Source organism: Mercenaria mercenaria, unplaced genomic scaffold (genome assembly GCF_021730395.1).
Source record: "Mercenaria mercenaria strain notata unplaced genomic scaffold, MADL_Memer_1 contig_5024, whole genome shotgun sequence".
Lineage (NCBI taxonomy): Eukaryota > Metazoa > Mollusca > Bivalvia > Venerida > Veneridae > Mercenaria > Mercenaria mercenaria.
Window position 1 is genome coordinate 14,315 of NW_026463304.1, and position 18,188 is coordinate 32,502.

The 18,188-nt window shown below is 36.2% G+C and overlaps 1 protein-coding gene across 1 annotated transcript; it reads left to right on the forward strand.

The window, feature by feature from the left end:
• The first annotated feature begins 273 nt into the window (after positions 1–273).
• On the forward strand, positions 274–12,110 carry LOC123561145 (uncharacterized). The gene is made up of 5 exons (XM_045353358.2): positions 274–373; positions 7,581–7,815; positions 8,358–8,518; positions 8,687–8,902; positions 11,556–12,110. The coding sequence occupies exons 2-5, from the start codon at positions 7,595–7,597 to the stop codon at positions 12,005–12,007; spliced, it is 1,050 nt and encodes a 349-aa protein (XP_045209293.2). The 5' UTR covers positions 274–373; positions 7,581–7,594; the 3' UTR covers positions 12,008–12,110.
• Positions 12,111–18,188: the final 6,078 nt, after the last annotated feature.

Here is an 18,188-nt window from a genome sequence, read left to right on the forward strand (position 1 = left end):
TTCGGCCTTTCATTTTGGCAACATTCAGAACGGTTTAACTTACACTTGACCAAAAATTTGACTTCTTAAGTGTAAACAGGCCAATTGTTTAACAGGACAGACGGCGACAACAGAAAAAGCGGTCACAATACCACAGCGAACAAAAAGAAAAGAACCAACAATGCACAAAAAATAACGTTATAAAACGTTTAAGTTCAATTATTTGAAAACAACTTTGAGAAACCCCCCTATTTTTGTCGCTACGTACATCTCTATTATCAGTAAAGGCCTAATAAATTGATAACGTTGCAAAAATAACGATTACGATAACGAAAGTAAAAACACACAAAAAAACACTGCAGAGTTGGTATTAAAAGGATTAAGACCTTTTATGGTACGTAGGCTTACGTTCGTTTTACGACCTCCCATAATATATATATATTGATAAAATACTTTTAAAAAAATTGTTACAATTACTGTTTTAATCGAATATTATTCTTCAACTTTTAAAAGAAGATAGACTTGTTATTTCTCTTTTTTATACATACCATAATAGATATACAAAAGAATACAGTTATTTTGTTGCGCGTCTTTGAATAATGTTTTCTTTTTGGGGGTTTCTCTTAAAGACGCGACACAAAACTAGAGGCCTGTACTGGTTCTTCCCAGGAAAGACGGCTTCGCGTGTATCGGTGCTATACACCGGGCACGTTAAAGAACCAGACTGTCTATTCGAAAAGAGCTAGGCTAAGTTAGCCGGACATGTCTGTATCTGAAAATTTCTCTCTGTCTGTTCTGGGGGCTTTATCTCACTCTTTCCATTTGGTCATATCGCTCTGTATCTGTACTATTTGAGGATGATTTCGCGCCCTGTGTGGCTGCAGTTGCTGTAAAGCGCCTTTGAACGTGTTTATCATGAAAAGGGTGCTATATAAATCTGGTATAATAATAATAATAATAAAATAACTGTATTCTTTTGTATTTCCATGATGGTAATTATACGTGTTTTGCATGAAGAAAAATGAATGAGAAATAACAAGTATCTAGGTACAAACTGACATATAAAAGGCCAAGACAATTTGTTTAATGTCTAAACATTTTATTAAATTAATGCAGTTTTGTACACAGTACTTGATGTATTAAGGTGTTTCTACAGTGTAATATAGTTATTATGCTCTGTTTATAAAACTATACTGAAAAGAGAATGACTGAATATGTTTGCAGATGAAGTTGTGAAAACACATTAATTCAAGGAGGGTCTAATTTGTCCACCTGTCATCTTGTGAAATAGCTGTATTATACCAGTAGTATCAGAATGATTTGCACAAAGTTGATGTGGGAGGAAAAAGTAGGTCACTAGGTCGTGGTGGGTCTTTAAAACGTGAAAGCACGGATGACATTTACAGATAAGAAATTATTTCTGTTTACAATACAAAATACATGATCCTTCTCTAAATTTTAAAATACAAAAGCAGGTTCTGGCAGTGTTTTAGCTACCTCATTATTGGAGAAAAGCCAAATAAACTTATCACTCAACTGTTCAAAAGTGGTATATATATATCTCTCAAATCTATTCAATGCAAATAGCTTGATCAGATCATTAGTTCGTCTCGTCACCGACAGTCACTTCACAATTTATGACCTCACGGCGAATGCTGAAGTAATTGTTTCGTTTTCACACAGGAATGACCTAAAACCCATAAATCATATGAAACCATAATCGATGATGTAATAAAAATATTGCTTCAAATAATCACATCAAATTATGACAGCGTGTAAAAAGTCTCACAAACAGTACAATCTGTGTAATAGGGATGGATAGTCCATATTTTCTTTTTAAGTATTTGTCCTGAAATATATATGCATTAAATAACAACTCATTAGTTACATTTCGAAAAACTAATACCTTACTATTAGTTGGTTTGTTTGTCCGTTTAATTGCAAATGTTTGAGGTGCGTTCATAGTTCATACTGTCGACCGGTACGTTTAGTTGTAAATGGTTTAGGTGCGATCGTCTGTCATACTGTCGATCAATCTGTTCAATTTGAAATGTTTGAAATGTTGGTCACGCTGTCTGGCGGTCAGTTAAGTTGCAAATGTTGTAGGTGCGTTCGTCATTCATACTGTCGACCCGTTTGGTTGCAAATGTTTGACGTGCGTTCGTCGGTCATACTGTTGACCGGTCCGTTATAATGCAAAGTTTTGAGATGGGTTCGTTGGCCATACTGTCGACTGGTCCGTTTAGTTGTAAATGTTTGAGGTGCTTTCATCGGTATACTGTCGACTGGTCCGTATAGTTGCAAAAGTTCAGGTGAGTCCATCGGTCATGCTGTCGGGCTGTCCGTCTAGTTGTAAATGTTTGAGGTGCGTTCGTCGGTCATACTGTCGACTGGTCTGTTCAGTTGCAAATGCTTTAGGTGCGATGGTCGCTCATACTGTCGGGCTGTCCGTCTAGTTGTAAATATTTGAGGTGCAATCGTCTGTCATACTGTCGACTGGTCCGTTTAGTTGCAAATGTTTGAAGTGCGTTCGTCGGTCATATTATCGGACAGTACGTTTAGTTGTAAATGCTTGAGGTGCGTTCGTCGGCCATACTGTGGAACGGTCTGTTTAGTTGCACATGTTTGGGTGCGTTGGTCGGTCATACTGTCGATCGGTCCGTTTAGTTTCAAATGTATGAGTTGCGTTGGTCGGTCATACTGTTAAGTTGCAACTATTTGAGGTGCGTGTGTCGGTCAAACTTTCAAGCGGTCCGTGTGGTTGCAAATAGTTGAGGTGTGTTCGTTGGCCATACTGTCTGTCGGTCGGTCCGTTTAGTTGTAACTGTCTGAGGTGCGTTCGTAGTTTATACTGTCAACCGGTCCGTTTAGTTGTAAATATCTGAGGTGCGTACATGTGCTGCGCAGTCCTTCAGTATTAGGAGTAAGGCAACTGAATGTGTATGTGCAGTGCAGTCGTTCAGTAGTATGGAGTAAGGCAGCTGAATGTGCATGTGCAGTGCAATCATTCAATAGTATAGAGTAAGGCAACAGAGTTTGCATGTGCTGCCTAATCGTTCAGTAGTATGGAGTATGGCAACTGAATGTGCATGTGCAGTGCAATCATTCAGTAGTATGGAATAAGGCAACAAAGTTTGCAAGTGCTGTGCAATCATTCAATAATATGGAGTATGACAACTGGATATGCAGTCTTTCAGTGATACGGGGTATGGCAACAAAGTGGGCATGTCCTTCGCAATCGTTTATTAATATGAAGTATTGCAACTCAGTATGAATGTGCTGTGCAGTCGTTCATAAGCATGGAGTAAGGCAATCGAAAGTGCATTTGCTGAGTAATCGTTCAGTAGTATGGAGTATAGCTTCTGAATGTACATATGCTGTGCTTTCGTTTTTGTGGTTTTCGTGGGTCATACTGTCGGCCGATCCGTTTAGTTGCAAATGTCTTGAAATGTGTTCGTAGTTCATATTTTCGACCGGTCCGTTTAGTTGTAAATATCTGAGGCGCGTCCGTCGGTCATACTGTCGGCCAGTCCGTTTAGTTGCAAATGTTTGAAGTGCGTTTGTTGGTCATACTGTCGGCCGGTCCGTTAAGCTGGAAATGTTTGAGGTTCGTTGGTCGGTCATACTGTTGAGTTGGAACTATTTGAGATGCGTTCGTCATACTATCGGGTTGGTCATACTGTCGCCTTGTCCGTTTAGTTGCAAATATTTTGAGATGCGTTTGTCGGTCATACTGTCGACAGCTCCGTTTAGTTGCACATGTTTTAGGTGCGTTCGTCGCTCATTACTGAATGGTTATATAGCACATATACTTTTGATTGTCATACTCATTGTCATTGTCATTGTCACATTCGGTTGCCATACTCAATACTTCTTGACAATTACATAGCAAATACACATTCAGTTGCCATATTCCATGCTATTGAAGGATTGCATAGCACATGCACACTCAGTGTCACTCCATTTTCCTAAATGATTGTGCAGCACATTCACGTTTAGTTATCATACTCCATACTACTGAACGATTGAGCAAAATATTCTCACTCAGTTACCATACATTATATTACTGAATGACTTCAAAGCGCAGGCAAACTTAGTTGCCATGCTCAATACTACTAAATGATTGCACAGTTGTCATACTCTATGCTTCTGCATAGCACATGAACACTCAGTGTGACTCCATTTTCCTGAATGATTGCGCAGCAAATTCACGTTTAGTTGTCAGTATGGCAACTGAATGTGCATGTGCTGTGCAATCGTTCAATAGTATGCAGTATGGCAAGTCAGTGAGCATGTGCTGCGTATTCGTTCAGTAATATGGAGTATGGCAACTGAGTGTGCATGTGCTTCTCAATCGTTTAGTAAGACAGAGTATGGCAACTGAGTGATATGTGTTGCGCAATCCTTCAAAAATATGGAGTATGGCAACTGCGTGTGCATATGCTAAGCAATCAACCAGTAATATCGAGTATGGCAACTGATTGTGCATGTGCTATGCAGTCTTTCAGTGATATGGGGTATGGCAACAGAGTGGGCATGTTCTGCGCAATCGTTTGTTAATATGAAGTATGGCAACTGACTGTGCATGTGCAGTTCAATAGTTCAGTAGTATGGAGTAAAGCCAGAGTTTTTTTATTTTTTGTTACTCGGATTTTGGGCAGAAAAATGTTGACAGGAGGAGGGAAAAAAGAAGGCAGTAAAATTTACTTAAAGCCCCAACATTTACTACCCTGGCAGTAAGTTTTGTAGGAGGAGCCTATCAAATAACAACGCTACTCTAGGCTGTCTGTTAGCTAAAAATAGCTCACTTTAAATGAAGAAATTTGAACTAGTTTGCATGTTTTGATGGTTAAAAACTATTATTATCCATATTGTGCATCCATATCAGTATTAATCCTATGAAAAATTGAGTCAAGACTAGCATTCCTGATTTTTAATCTTGTTAATGTAAATCTAACAATGAAACTCAAAATCAAACATTCATTTAACTAAAATTCTGTCATTACTGGCTGGTCCATTAATTGAGATAACCTAGCAATAAATGTACAAATAATAAACTATTTAAGTCTGGGATGCAGAACAATACACACAAATTAGCAAGTGCTGCTGTGATAAGGACTAATAAAAATGATAAGCTATTTGAAATAATATTTATCACTGTATGTCTGTAATTAGTAGTTCCCTATTTCTTTAAAACATTTTTTATGATATGACATATAAAAATATAACTGTATAAATGACTATGATATTCTATTTGGTTTAAAAATTCAAAATTACTTTCTGGAGAAGTTTTGCAATGCACTCTAGGTGTTAATTCCATTGATACATATGAAGCCTTCAGCTGATCAAGTTTGTTGATAAAATTAACCACATGGGAATTGTTTACATTCTCTGTTTCTCTAGGGTTCATGACCTCATTAGCTCCTCCCGGCAAATTCAAATTTTTGGCAGTTAGGTTTAAACAATTTTTTGAAACTATACTTTAGCATTTTTTGTTTTAAAAAATAAAAACACCAATTGATAAAGAACATTTCAATGTGTATTTATGCAATTTTTCATAACTTCTTATTCAGTGGTTTATTTAAAATTTTAAAAAAGGGCTCTCTGATGTGAAACATGCATAATTTATATAAAAACCTGCCCCAGCACCATCTTGTGGCTTTTATATGGCAGTTGGGGGTTTAAACAACAGACGATAAGTGATCACTTCAAATGTGTTGCCTGAAAGGATTTTAACACTACTTTAATACGCATTTAACCTGTAATACAAAGAAAATTACCATTCTGTGTTTAACTTTTTTATTATCTTGAACATAAAATTGATGATTTCAAAAACTTTAACAAAATCACTCTTTGGGCATGGGTACTATTTGCCATTGATCATAACATCTCCGGCGAGTATTAAATTGATGGTTGAATAGCAAACCATCTGTCATTTTCAATTTTCAATGGTCTGATCGGCTGGTTTCATTTTTAGCATGTGCATACTTTTATTTTTAATTCACAAACTTTTCTGACCAAGATCTTTATTTAATACATTTTAATATTTATTTGTTGTGTTATTAGTCACACTGACACAATTTTATAGGTCATATGGTGACTTTCCAGACTTAAATGGTGCAGGAAGACCCCAGGTACTCCTCCGGGCATCATCTCAGGCAAGAATTGGCATCTGGGTAGAACGGCCTACCTTCCGTCAGCCAGCTGGATATCGTTTTCACATGATGACCTGAGTGGGGCTCGATCCCACAGTGGTTAGGGGCAAGTGATTCATAGTCGGGCCACTCTTTATTTTATATTCGATTGCCAGAAAATGACTGAAAGCATAAGTAGCTAGATAGGTCCCTGAAGGGGATTTGTATGCAATGGAATATATAGATAAATACCTCCAATCAGGCAACTTGTAATATATATATATGTCTTCATAAGCATATCACAGGGTTTTATCCCCTTCATAATAGGGTCCTTCCCTCAGAAAATATCTTCTAAATTATGCAGTTTTCCCCAAAAACTGACTTTACATCAGGTTTTTTATTCCCCTTTGCCCAAACACAGAGCTGTTTTTGCTCCAAATCACAGGCCTGGGCCCCTTTCCCTCCTGGTGAAAAAAAAAACAACCCAAAATCTGAAATGGATGACTCCTTTGTTTGGCAGCACTTTGTTCCTCCTATACCTTATCCCCATGTAATATATAACTGCCAAAGGCATGTCGAATTCATATTCAATGTTGCCGTTGTTAATTACGTCGGGTAAATCTATGTTTTTCTAACGTTTTGAGACACCGTTACTGACCGTAACCGTTTCGCTAAGTTTTTTTTCTAGCTTTTATCTTCTTGGCCTTTACAGAACTTGTTTTTCGTTGTTTAATTGTCTATATACTAGATCACAAACCAAATATTCCGCTTTTCCATCGCGCATAAATCGTTCAAAGACAATCTTAAATTTCACACAAAAGCAAGTTTTTGTTTACGTACGGGAGACGCTTCCATTTGAGCGGAAATTGCGCCTATATGACACTGACGGATAATGCGCTGACGAATATCGACGTTGTCGTCGTCAGAATGCAGCAAAACATCGATCGTCGCCCGAAAATAATTTTGAAATTTTTGAAATTTCATTTTTTTTTTTCAAAAATGACGGAAAATAGGGTCGGCGGGTCTGAGTAACGAAAAATCAAAGAACTCTGGCCTAAGGCAACTGAATGTGCATGTGCAGTTCAATAATTCAGTAGTATGGAGTAAGGCAACTGAATGTGCAAGTGCTGCCTAATCGTTCAGTAGTATAGACTAAGGCAACTGTGTGTGCATGTGCTGTGCAATCATTTAGTAATATGGAGTATGGCAACTGAATATGCATGTGTTGTGCAGTCTTTTGGTGATATGGGGTATGACAACAGAATGGACGTGTTCTGCGCAATCGTTTATTAATATAAAGTATGGCAATTGAGTGTGAATGTGCTGAGCAATCGTTCAGAAGCATGGAGTATGACAACCGAAAGTGCATTAGTTGCGTAATCGTTCAGTAGTAGCATTTGCTGTGCTATCGTTTTTGTGGTTTCACAGCTGAGTTTAGATGTACTTCATTTTGTTTGCTTTTTACAGATTGATTTATTAAAATGTCTTTTGAAGAGGAAAACGATTCACTGCTCGAGGAAGTATTTGAGTTACTCGAGGGTCCAGACTGTGAAAATCCGGAAGTGATTCTCCTGATTGGAAGAAGTGGGGCTGGGAAAAGCTCTCTTGTTAACACCTTACATAAGGTTTTAACAGGAAGGTTCTACACGATAGCTAAACAGGGAAGTGGTCAAGCACAGACAGTGACGCTCGATTTGTTCAGGCTAGTATTATTTCAGGATGTAATCAGTACAGATACAAAATATCAGAATATAAATACAGCTAATTGCATTTACACAGCCCAAGATGTCAGCACAATCTTTGAAAATTATCAGTAATATACAAATATAAGTGTAAATGTAAGTGTAAAGAAAAACTGTTTCATTTCAATATGAATAATACCCTGTACTTTCAATGCGTTCGAAGACTTTCTTGCATGAACATCAAAGTTGTTGAATGCTATAACACATTGTGTTGTATAACAACGTTTGCCTACGATGTGCAAAGACCGGCGTTTCGCGAGCGCATCCACTTGATTTCTATGACCTTAAAGGTATGTTGGTTCAATTATTGCACCGTAATCGTAATAAGGGCTTTCGAGGAAAATGTACAGAAAAAGTATCAAATGTATACCGGTTATTCTTTCAAATTGACACATATATTTGTATATTCTATTGACATATATATGCATGAAGAAAAATGTTTCGCCTTTAATCTAAGTGTTGATTACTTATAGGTTGCATTGTCCAAATTGTGTGTTTACAGATACGACAATTGCGGAGTAAAATTACATAGAATTTCTGACAAAAACACAAAAGAAAGGCTGACAAATCTATTACCAAAGTTGCCACACATTCTTGACTGTGCTGGGCTAGCTGACGAAAATACACCCAAGCTACGCGAGATAATAGAGCTTCTAATTGGAGGTGAATTAAACAGTATTATAGCTACATTGTATATACAATAATATACATTTTATGCTTTGAAAATGTTCTTATATAGAACTATGATTTTAATTTTCTGATATGATTAAAAATTTCCTTGAAAATTCTTAGCAGTATTGTAAATGAAACTTCCATTTTTATTCATTTCAGGTTATATTCGGCCTGGGACAAGCATTGACGCGCTGGAGAAAAAGCAAGAGAAATGTGGTATTGGACGACTGAAAGAAGTTTTTAAACCTGACCCAGCCTGTAAAGTTTCAAAGATTGTCTTCATGCAAGGGTGTATTGATGATATACCTAAAAATCTAATCCAATGTTTGAGAGAGGTTTTGAAGATATCTAACCCGGCTACGTTGACTAGAAAATGTAACTATTTTGACTAATATTGCAAACATATGTCGTTCAGATTAGTGGCATTTTTCTTTGAATAACTCCCACGTACATGTGGTCTTTTATACCTCCTTAAAATGATCTTTTTAAAGGGGTGAGGGATTTCAAGAAATCACTTTGTTCAGCCCTTCTGTACGTCCGTGATATATCTGGATTAACCGAAGGAAATCTAATATAACCTAATACAATGAAAGACTGAGGGAAAATGTACACCATCTCAGACAACAACTTTAAAACCTAAGAGGGAAATATTATGTTATTTGATTTAAAGACAGATGGCAAGCAACAGAACTTCGTAGATTATCACCTATTTCTGCAATTATTTGTTTACATTTATTATCATTTACGAAAACTGCTATAAAGCCTTTACAAGGAATTTAATTAATGTAACTTGATATAAAGCTGGGAGGCAATGAGAGGAAGTGTTAAGCACTACGAGGGGTGAATGCGAAAATGTTCAAGTGCTTCTTTATTTATATACACTTAGAACTCTTTCGTATTCACCCCTCGAATTCTAAATTAGTCTAACACAATAACTTTGTCTAGAATAATTTTAGCAATGTTCCCAGTTTGTATTCAATTTTTCACATTTTTAACATGTTAGACAAAACCTATAAGTCCACTGGAGGGAATTTAACTCGACTTGCTTCAATCAAAGATGGCAATGAAAGCCAGAATCATATTTGCTTGTGTGAATTATTTTAGAATTATCTCCCTTATGTTTAAGTCGATGGAATTTGATATAATTTTATACAATGATAGACGGTAATTACAGGAAGTACAGAGAACAATAGTGTAGAGCACAATAACTGCTAGTTGTTTGTTTCTGATAAATATACATATTATATATATATATACATGTCATAGATCCGAAGTATATCTAGATAACGAGGATCTATTGCCGGGCCATCACGAAACCACATGTTTATTGATCATGCCCCGTGCTCACAAAACATTTTTCGGCCTCAGCTGAGTTTGAGTTTGAAATTCTAATATCAATTTTACTAAAACTTCAAGGTTAAATTCTAATTGAGACTGACCATCAATACTGAATAGCCACTTGAAAATAGTTATTAACTTAAATTTTAATTTTAATAATGCTATTTAGATATGAATGACAAAATATTAATAAAGTTTTCTTATCAAACTCAACTGAGACTGAAAATGTTTTGTGAACACGGGGCCAGGTTATTAACCTTTAGCCTGCTGGCGGCAAGTGATTCTGCCTTTGCGACCAGTGCAGACAAAGATCAGCCTGCACATCCGTGCTGTCTGATCATGGTCTGCACTGATCGCCATTCAGTCAGTATTTTTTTTTGGTAAGCACCCATTTTAACACGTAATGGTACTGTCCAGATTGAAAGATGGGCAAGTTCATTATAGAAATTTAGCAGGGTAAGAGGTAATTGATCCTGATCAACATCAAATGCATTACAATTAAATATTCTTGCTTACCTGGAAAATATAGCCGGTGTCCTAATTCTTAAATTCTAAATTTTTATCAAAGATGTTGTTCTTCATAAATTCTTAGCAGAAACAGGATCCGACATGCACGACATTTTCATAAATAAGAAACAGTGTCGAATACATTAATATTAAAGAAATGTTTCTTATCAAATTTCACACCATTTTCATCTCTGTTTTCAAGAAAGATGTAATACCAAACATACTGCCAAGTTTCATTGTGAAATTTCGAGATTTAAGAGAAATATAGACATTTAATAGAAGCCACCCCCTACCCATTTACTGGGCTAAAATTTGGCCCTATGGTCCTTTTATTGTATATTTTGGTAAAAGTGTCACTTGTTTGCATTATTTTTCAGTGGGATTCTGAAATATCATTCATTCCGTCATGAATAAGACCTGGAAGGATGCATTTTGTGCATTTTCTGACATTCTAGAGACAAAATATTGGCTTTTTAATCCCAGAAATCACTGCTGAAATAGGCGCATCTACGCAAAATATGGTCAAAATTCAAAATTTTTCAAATTTCATTATTATTTTGCATTGGATACACTCTTTTATATCATATACAACCGATTGATGACTTTTAAGACTAATTTCGATGTGTTTCGAGAAAAGTCTTATTTCAGCTCTTATAGGTTAAAGGTCAGTAATTCAAATCCTTCTTTGTTTCATATAAAAAACGACAACTTCAGGTCGTCTTCACGTATCTTTAGAGAACATCACTTTTTCCTACACCTATTTTTCATAAAAGTTCTATCATAAATTAACGAAAAAATGAAAAGAAAATAGGGGGTTATGTAGTTCCTAGTGAAATGCCAGTCAGTTGTGGTCTGCTACCCTAAAAATGGCGCATATTTGCTCTCGTCCGCGCAATAAACACCTACTTCCGGTTTCGATCTGCAACACTTGCCATGTGGGGTGTATGAACAAGAAAACCGTCTCATTTCATGCACAATGTATTCTAGTAGTGAAAAATGGTGATTAAAGCACTCGTTCTACACGAATTCGCGCAAAAAATGGGAAAATTAGGATCTATTTATTATGGACTTCTTTCGACTACACCACGGAAGCACATTTTCGACCGAATTACTGACCTTATCCCTAAAAACGTATTTATTTCATCAAGATGTATGTATTTCAATGGGTTAATTTGGATTTCAGATCAGTGCGAGATTTTTGTTCTAATCACTAAATACGACCTAGTAAACGAGTCGAGAGACCCGAATCTTGATGGGAACGGTATCAGTGTCGATGAGTTTAAAAAAACCGAGACTGAAATTGCAGAGGCGTTTTGCAACGTTGGCGCAGTTGGGTGCAACACACTTCGCTGGGTCAGCTTCACGGATAATGTTGGATTTTCTGAATCCCAGATTCGCAATAGAGCACTGAAATTTTTGAAGAAAATGATAGAACCAGGTGTACCAAAGATGCCGGAGCCAACATTTTCAGACAGACTTGAAGAATACTTGTACCAAACTCTTCACAAGTTACGAAGGGCATGCATCAAGCAAATAAGGGAAAGACACTTAAACTGTTTGTCAATAATTGGTGGTTTGGTTATCGCATTTTTTTTTATCTATGTGATATCCTGTCTGCTTCGAGCGGGTGTATAGACAAAAATAAACATTTAAAGAAGATTAAAAGACATATACGTTTGCCTTTCAAGTATGGCAGTATGTAAACATGCTTTAATAAAATAGCCATCTTTTACATTTACTGTCCTTGTTTAACATTTCTCCTTGTTAATCGCTGTCTTTTCGTATTGTATCTCTAAAGAGCAAGAACTTGCAAATTAGAAGTGTTTGTTTCGTTTTATAACACCTGAAGGTAAAATCCCGTGAGATATGTTGGTTCCCTCGAACTACCTGGGTCAATACCAATCAATCCCTCTGGCTTCTGAAGGTTTAATAACGCGGATAATCGTGCGTTATCCATACACGCACAATATGATGCCCTTATTGGGTACAAAACATGTTACGCTTTCCGATAATTCTATTTGATAAACGATACGTTCAAACGTTTAGATTAGTTGTCTCATTTTTGTTCTAGAAATATTGAACAGTTCTATAGTAGTCGCAACTTGACCGCGATGGTTGACCTTAGGCTGATTATTCATATCGATTATTTCATTGTAAAAATAAGGGGTGCTTAGGGTAGCCGTGTATATTTATATGGAATCAGTTTGTACACAGTTCAGTATCAAAGTATGTATACTTACATTTGATCAGTTAAAACTTTCCGATACACTTATTTATATTCACACAAATTTATGTTTCCATTTTCTCGTGCAGCTCGTGTTTTACTTACACTCCTTTTTAATAATAGGTTGTGCCTCATTATGTATTATAATACAAAGGTCAACCATCGGGGTCAAGTTGCGTCCACTATTCAATAATAACATAGATCTTTAACAAACAACACCTACTTATATTTTACAATAAGAATGTAAAAATAAATATTGATAATGAACGTGAAATACCATAGACACAATTATTCTGTTTGATAGAATAAGACATATGAAACACTCAACAAGAATATAAACATTCGCTAACAATAGGAAGAAAACATGAGGACACGTAAACAGTTCAAGACTACGTTTGGCCTGTCATACAAGAATATCTTGGGTCATTATGATACCTGCAAGTAATAAGTTATATTTTCATGCATTGATAGCTTGCTAAAAGGAACGTTTTAATATACATGTAAATACACACAGTTTTGTAACCTGACAAAACTTCACAACACTGCCAAAACAAATTGGTAATTATGGCTGTAAAAAAACTATAAATCGTGTAGATGCGTTTTCTAAAAGCAGATGAAAATTTATTATAAGAGAAAAGCAGCTTTGTTCCGGACATACGATAGTTTAGTTGTCCCTTTTCCTGTCAGAATCTTATAAAATTTGTATTTTCTATTTTCACAGTGTAATTAATGTCTGAATTTTAAATTAAACGTACATATATTATCTAAAAACACTACATAACTCCTTTTAATTCTGTATAAACATTGTCATGTACATGTAAACATTGTTGTCTTTTTGTTGCTTTATATCAATCTGTGTGTGTGTCGGGGGGGGTGGGGGGGGGGGGGGGGGGAGGGATAATTAATAGTTGCCTCCATGATTGCTTGGTTCAGGTCACTGACTTCAAATCACTTGCTTCTCGCCGCTGTGGGTTCGAAATCTCATTAATGGTGTGAATTGTTTCATCTAAGAAAGACATACAGCTGACTCTTTGTAGGTCGTCTGTGGTTCTGCCCAAGTGTCCGTCCGTGCCAGAAATACTGCACGAAGGGACACTTGTGGTCCACTGTACAGTAAAAAGCTAGGAAGTCGCTGTAGTGGTACAATATTCCTTTGAAATAAAGTTAAGGCTATATCATTTATCAACAAACTTATTAACTGTACTATTTACTGTTTAAGCATTCTTTCTTCTAAACAGTGAAACAATAAAGCAGTTTTCTCCTAAATTCGTCGCTCCGTTTATTGTCCCATATTGACAACACGAACGCCTGGTATATTAAAACTGCGTAACACTTCCAGTATAGTGATAACTTATTAGATGCGTGTGTTTTCTGAAAATTTCTACTTTAATTTTTGCATTTGTTGTGATACATCTTCTCTTCGGAAAAAATAATGTGATAGTTACTACGATCATGGATTGATCCTTATAAGCTATTTTTGAAATTTAATATCTATATTCTATATCTATAATTTTACATCTTAAATCGATGTAGGATGATAAGCGTTCTTATGTATTAACATTCCATAAGAGCTGGATTACTATTTGTGTAAAGTTCGTTTAATGGAACGCTTTGTAACAAATTTCGGTGGGTGCTAATATTTATCCGAGCGGTCTAGATAAAAATACACATATATCATAAAAAGACAAGAAAAAAGTATCAGAATGCAATAACACTAAAATGAAAGTACTTAAAATGCCGTATTATATAATTTTTCTAATGACTGCTTGTCAAACTGATTTTTGTAGCGAAATGCCTATTATATAAATATTCCTCAAGCTATCTGCTTAGTGATTTAAAAGAAATAATTCGAAAATGATTAGCTTATAAAAGAATCAGAAGAATAATTAAAGATACTTAAAATGCCAAGAACTACAATGTATAAATGTATAAAAACTTACTAGAGTAAATAGTAAACCCTTAGCTTACAGCAAAATACCTTACTAAAATAATCACCACAATGCCACGACCCAGGCTTCTATGACCAATAAAGACACAGAATGCCCTTATCTGTTCTTTGTAGGAATATCAGCCTAAAGTCCTGGTGCAACTAGTATTATAAGCCACAAGACTCTTAAAATGCCACTAGAGTACTACGACCCGGGCCTCCAATGCCTTTCAATATATCTAGCTAAAGAATGCCTTTCTTTTGCTATAAAATCGTCTACTTGGCACTGTCGTCCCAAAGTCCCAGCTTGACTAGTGCAACAAATAATTAAATAATTAATCATTTTCGATGTGTCTCCTTCGAATACCAACAGCGAACTGAGAGTCAACTAAAGAGAAGCCAAGTCCTTTGACTTGCTTCTTGATTTGCGCATGCGCTGACAAACTTATCCAATGGAAGTTCTTCTAGGAAATGCGTAGGGCTACTGAACATAACTATGTAAAACGTCCACTGACTGGATAAAAATACTTACTTTCATTTCTAATGAACGCCGTCCTGACAATGACTGATTATACATGTACGTATATACGCAAACAATAAGCATTTATTGATACCTATTAAAATAAAGCTTTCAACAACGAAAGTGCATCATTAACAGAAGAATAATAAATGATTTAACGAAATATGAATGCAATCAATGCTATAATTTACTCCAAATACGTACGGTAAGTGATTGAACAGCATAATAAAGGGGAAAGAACTACGTAGCACCTATCGAAAGCAGTTTTGTTAAATGGGCAGCAATTTTAAGGAACGATCTTATTGGAGTATCGGGGACATTTTGTCACAGCTTCAAGGGTGGATCAGGTATATCTGGCCACAGGGGCGCTAGACAATAATATGCAAGTATAAAGAAAATAAGAATAATGTGTATGCATTTTCTAAATTAAAGTTAGGAATTAAGACCAACTTATACTCCTGTTTAAGAATATATCATATTAGAGATGGTACCAACACAAGAAGATCTAAGGGGGAACAACTAAAGGGCGTATTCAGAGGGGGAGCGACGGGTGCGAATGCACCCCTTTTTCGGCAAAGTTTGCAAACTTCATCCCATTAATATACTTTTTAAGCCATTTCTATATGTTTTCTGTATTTCTTCGGTCTCGCTTCGCTCGCCAACTTCCATATACTTGCTTTGTAAGTTGTTGTATATGCAAATTGTCTGCATGCAAAACAGTTACTGGTTTACAAAGATTGCAAATTGGGTGCCCTCTCCCTCAAATCTTGCGAGCGTACACTTTTGATAGCCTAAAATTGAGATTTCAGACATTTTAGTCAAATTTTCTGCTCGTTTCGCTCGCAAAACTTTAATTCAATAGTATTTATAATTACTGAAGTGGTTGGAGCAGACAATAGTCTGACCAAAAGCTATCCACTTGGTCAAATTGCTTTTTAAAAGATTTAAAAGATAATATTGTGTTCAAATATGTCAAATATAAGTCAGACTGCACCAGTTGAGGTATACTTGCCAAAATTTGTCCGAGGGGGTATACCCCAAACCCCTCTACAGACTACCCCCTCCACCCTCCCCCAACTTGACCCAAACCCTGAATCCGCCTTTGATACATGCAGATGATTGAACTCTTGCCCAAAAGATGCAACATGCCGTCGTTAGTTACAGGAAGTGTATTGCCGATGGTTGAACCATTTAAAGGCATTTTGCATGATAGATGTGAACCGGATTATCTATCCGAATATTTTAAACGTATTGCTCAAAATAACATACACACTACCAGTTTCAGTTACACATATTTAGAATTGAAACGTGCATTGAATATGGATCACAGGCGGGCCGCATTGCTTTAGGTTTTCTCAGAGGATTTGTTTTATTGTTTAAGTCAAACCGACACAATTTTGTTGTGAGATATATTAGATTCATCTTTTTCTCACTTGAAAGAATTCAACACCCTAACCGGAACTTTGATCCAACAGCGTTGTGAGTCACGTGAGTAGATATCTGCGACATCGGAAATCAAACATTGCTTTATTATTTCACGATGTTTAGAATAATATTATTGCAATCTAAAGATATATATTAATTAATAGCTATTCAAGTGTCATTGTTTACTGCAAAATATTTTAATGAGACAAATATTATTCACTAATTAAGGAGAGTCCATTTTACAGGTGGTCAGCCGCATCTGAGAAATATTTGAAATTTTGTAATTTTCACGATTCTGTGTGTTTCTTTGGCAAACCAAGTTCAAATTCTAATCCGACAAGTTCTCAGATATACGCCAATTTGCACGAAATGCATTCCAGACTTTTCAAATTTTCTTGGAGAGGTCCCCATACCCACACCTGCAGGAGGGGGAACCCCCTCCCACAACTACTCCCACTCGCCCTTTCATGGCTCGTATTCGCATCCCCTTCCAGAAAATTCTGGCTACGCCGATACAACTCTAAATCGACCAATAAACTGAAGCCAACATAAAACCAGATGTCAAATGTGAAAGAAAAACAAAATAGGTCCTTTCCCCAACAAACAAAATGTGACCTACAGTTCGATTACTATGTCATACGTGTTTACACGTTTTAAAAACAAAATTTCCCTACTTACAAAATGACCTTTCTATACTTTTTGATTATGTTTTGTTTTAGCTTAAGTTCACTTTTCCTTTACATGACACACTTAAATATGGAACCCTGAGTTAAGGTTACAAATCGTAATCTTTAATGTTTACAAACATGATGTTTACAAAAACGAACTGTACATTTGTATAAAACTCTTTGTATTTGATATATAACATGCACTCTTTTCTCATGGCTTTTATAAGTTGTGCTGAGGCCCTGCTGGAAAGTTTATCAAAATAAAAATACATAAATTCCATTCAAGAAATCTTTCGACATTAAGAAATGTTATATCAGATATTTAAGTTTTGGCTTTTTAGGTAAAGTTGTTTTTGTACTCGAAAATGAAAACATATTTTACACAAAGTTTGATTAAAAAAAATAAAATGTATACCCAACCATGAAAAATTACAAAAGAAGTTACATTGGTATCACATATGTGAAACAACATCGGTAGACTGTTGATATTTCAATAGCATTTCTTATGCTTTACTCATTTTGAAGGATTTCTGTGGCTGTTCAGGAGTACTTTGCTGCAAAACACAAACATCACTGTCACAACATTTTAAGGTAGTGGATAGGTAATGACGCCCTGCAATTTCCGTGTGATAACGTATTTGTAAGCGATTAGACATTCTCTGGACGTAGCTGTAGCTTAATCAATCATTGCTTTACATAGAAAAAATGCTGATAAAGCATAATAGAGAATACGTAATTTTGACGACTGCCGTTACAGGTCCATTACCGTAAACAAGCTATAACATGTTTTATATACTGTTGCGGGTAAGATATTCACATTAATTTACAATTTAACCGCCTCGGTAGCCTAGTGGTAGAGCGTCCGCTTCGAGTGCGGGAGGTCGTGGGTTCGATCCCCGGCCGCGTCATACCAAAGACGTAAAAAATGGTACTAGTAGCTTCCTCGCTTGGCGCTCAGCATTAAGAGGGTAGTGCTAGGACTGGTCAGCCCGGTGTCAGTATAATGTGACTGGGTGGTGTATCATGTCACGTGTCTACGGCGTGATATTCCA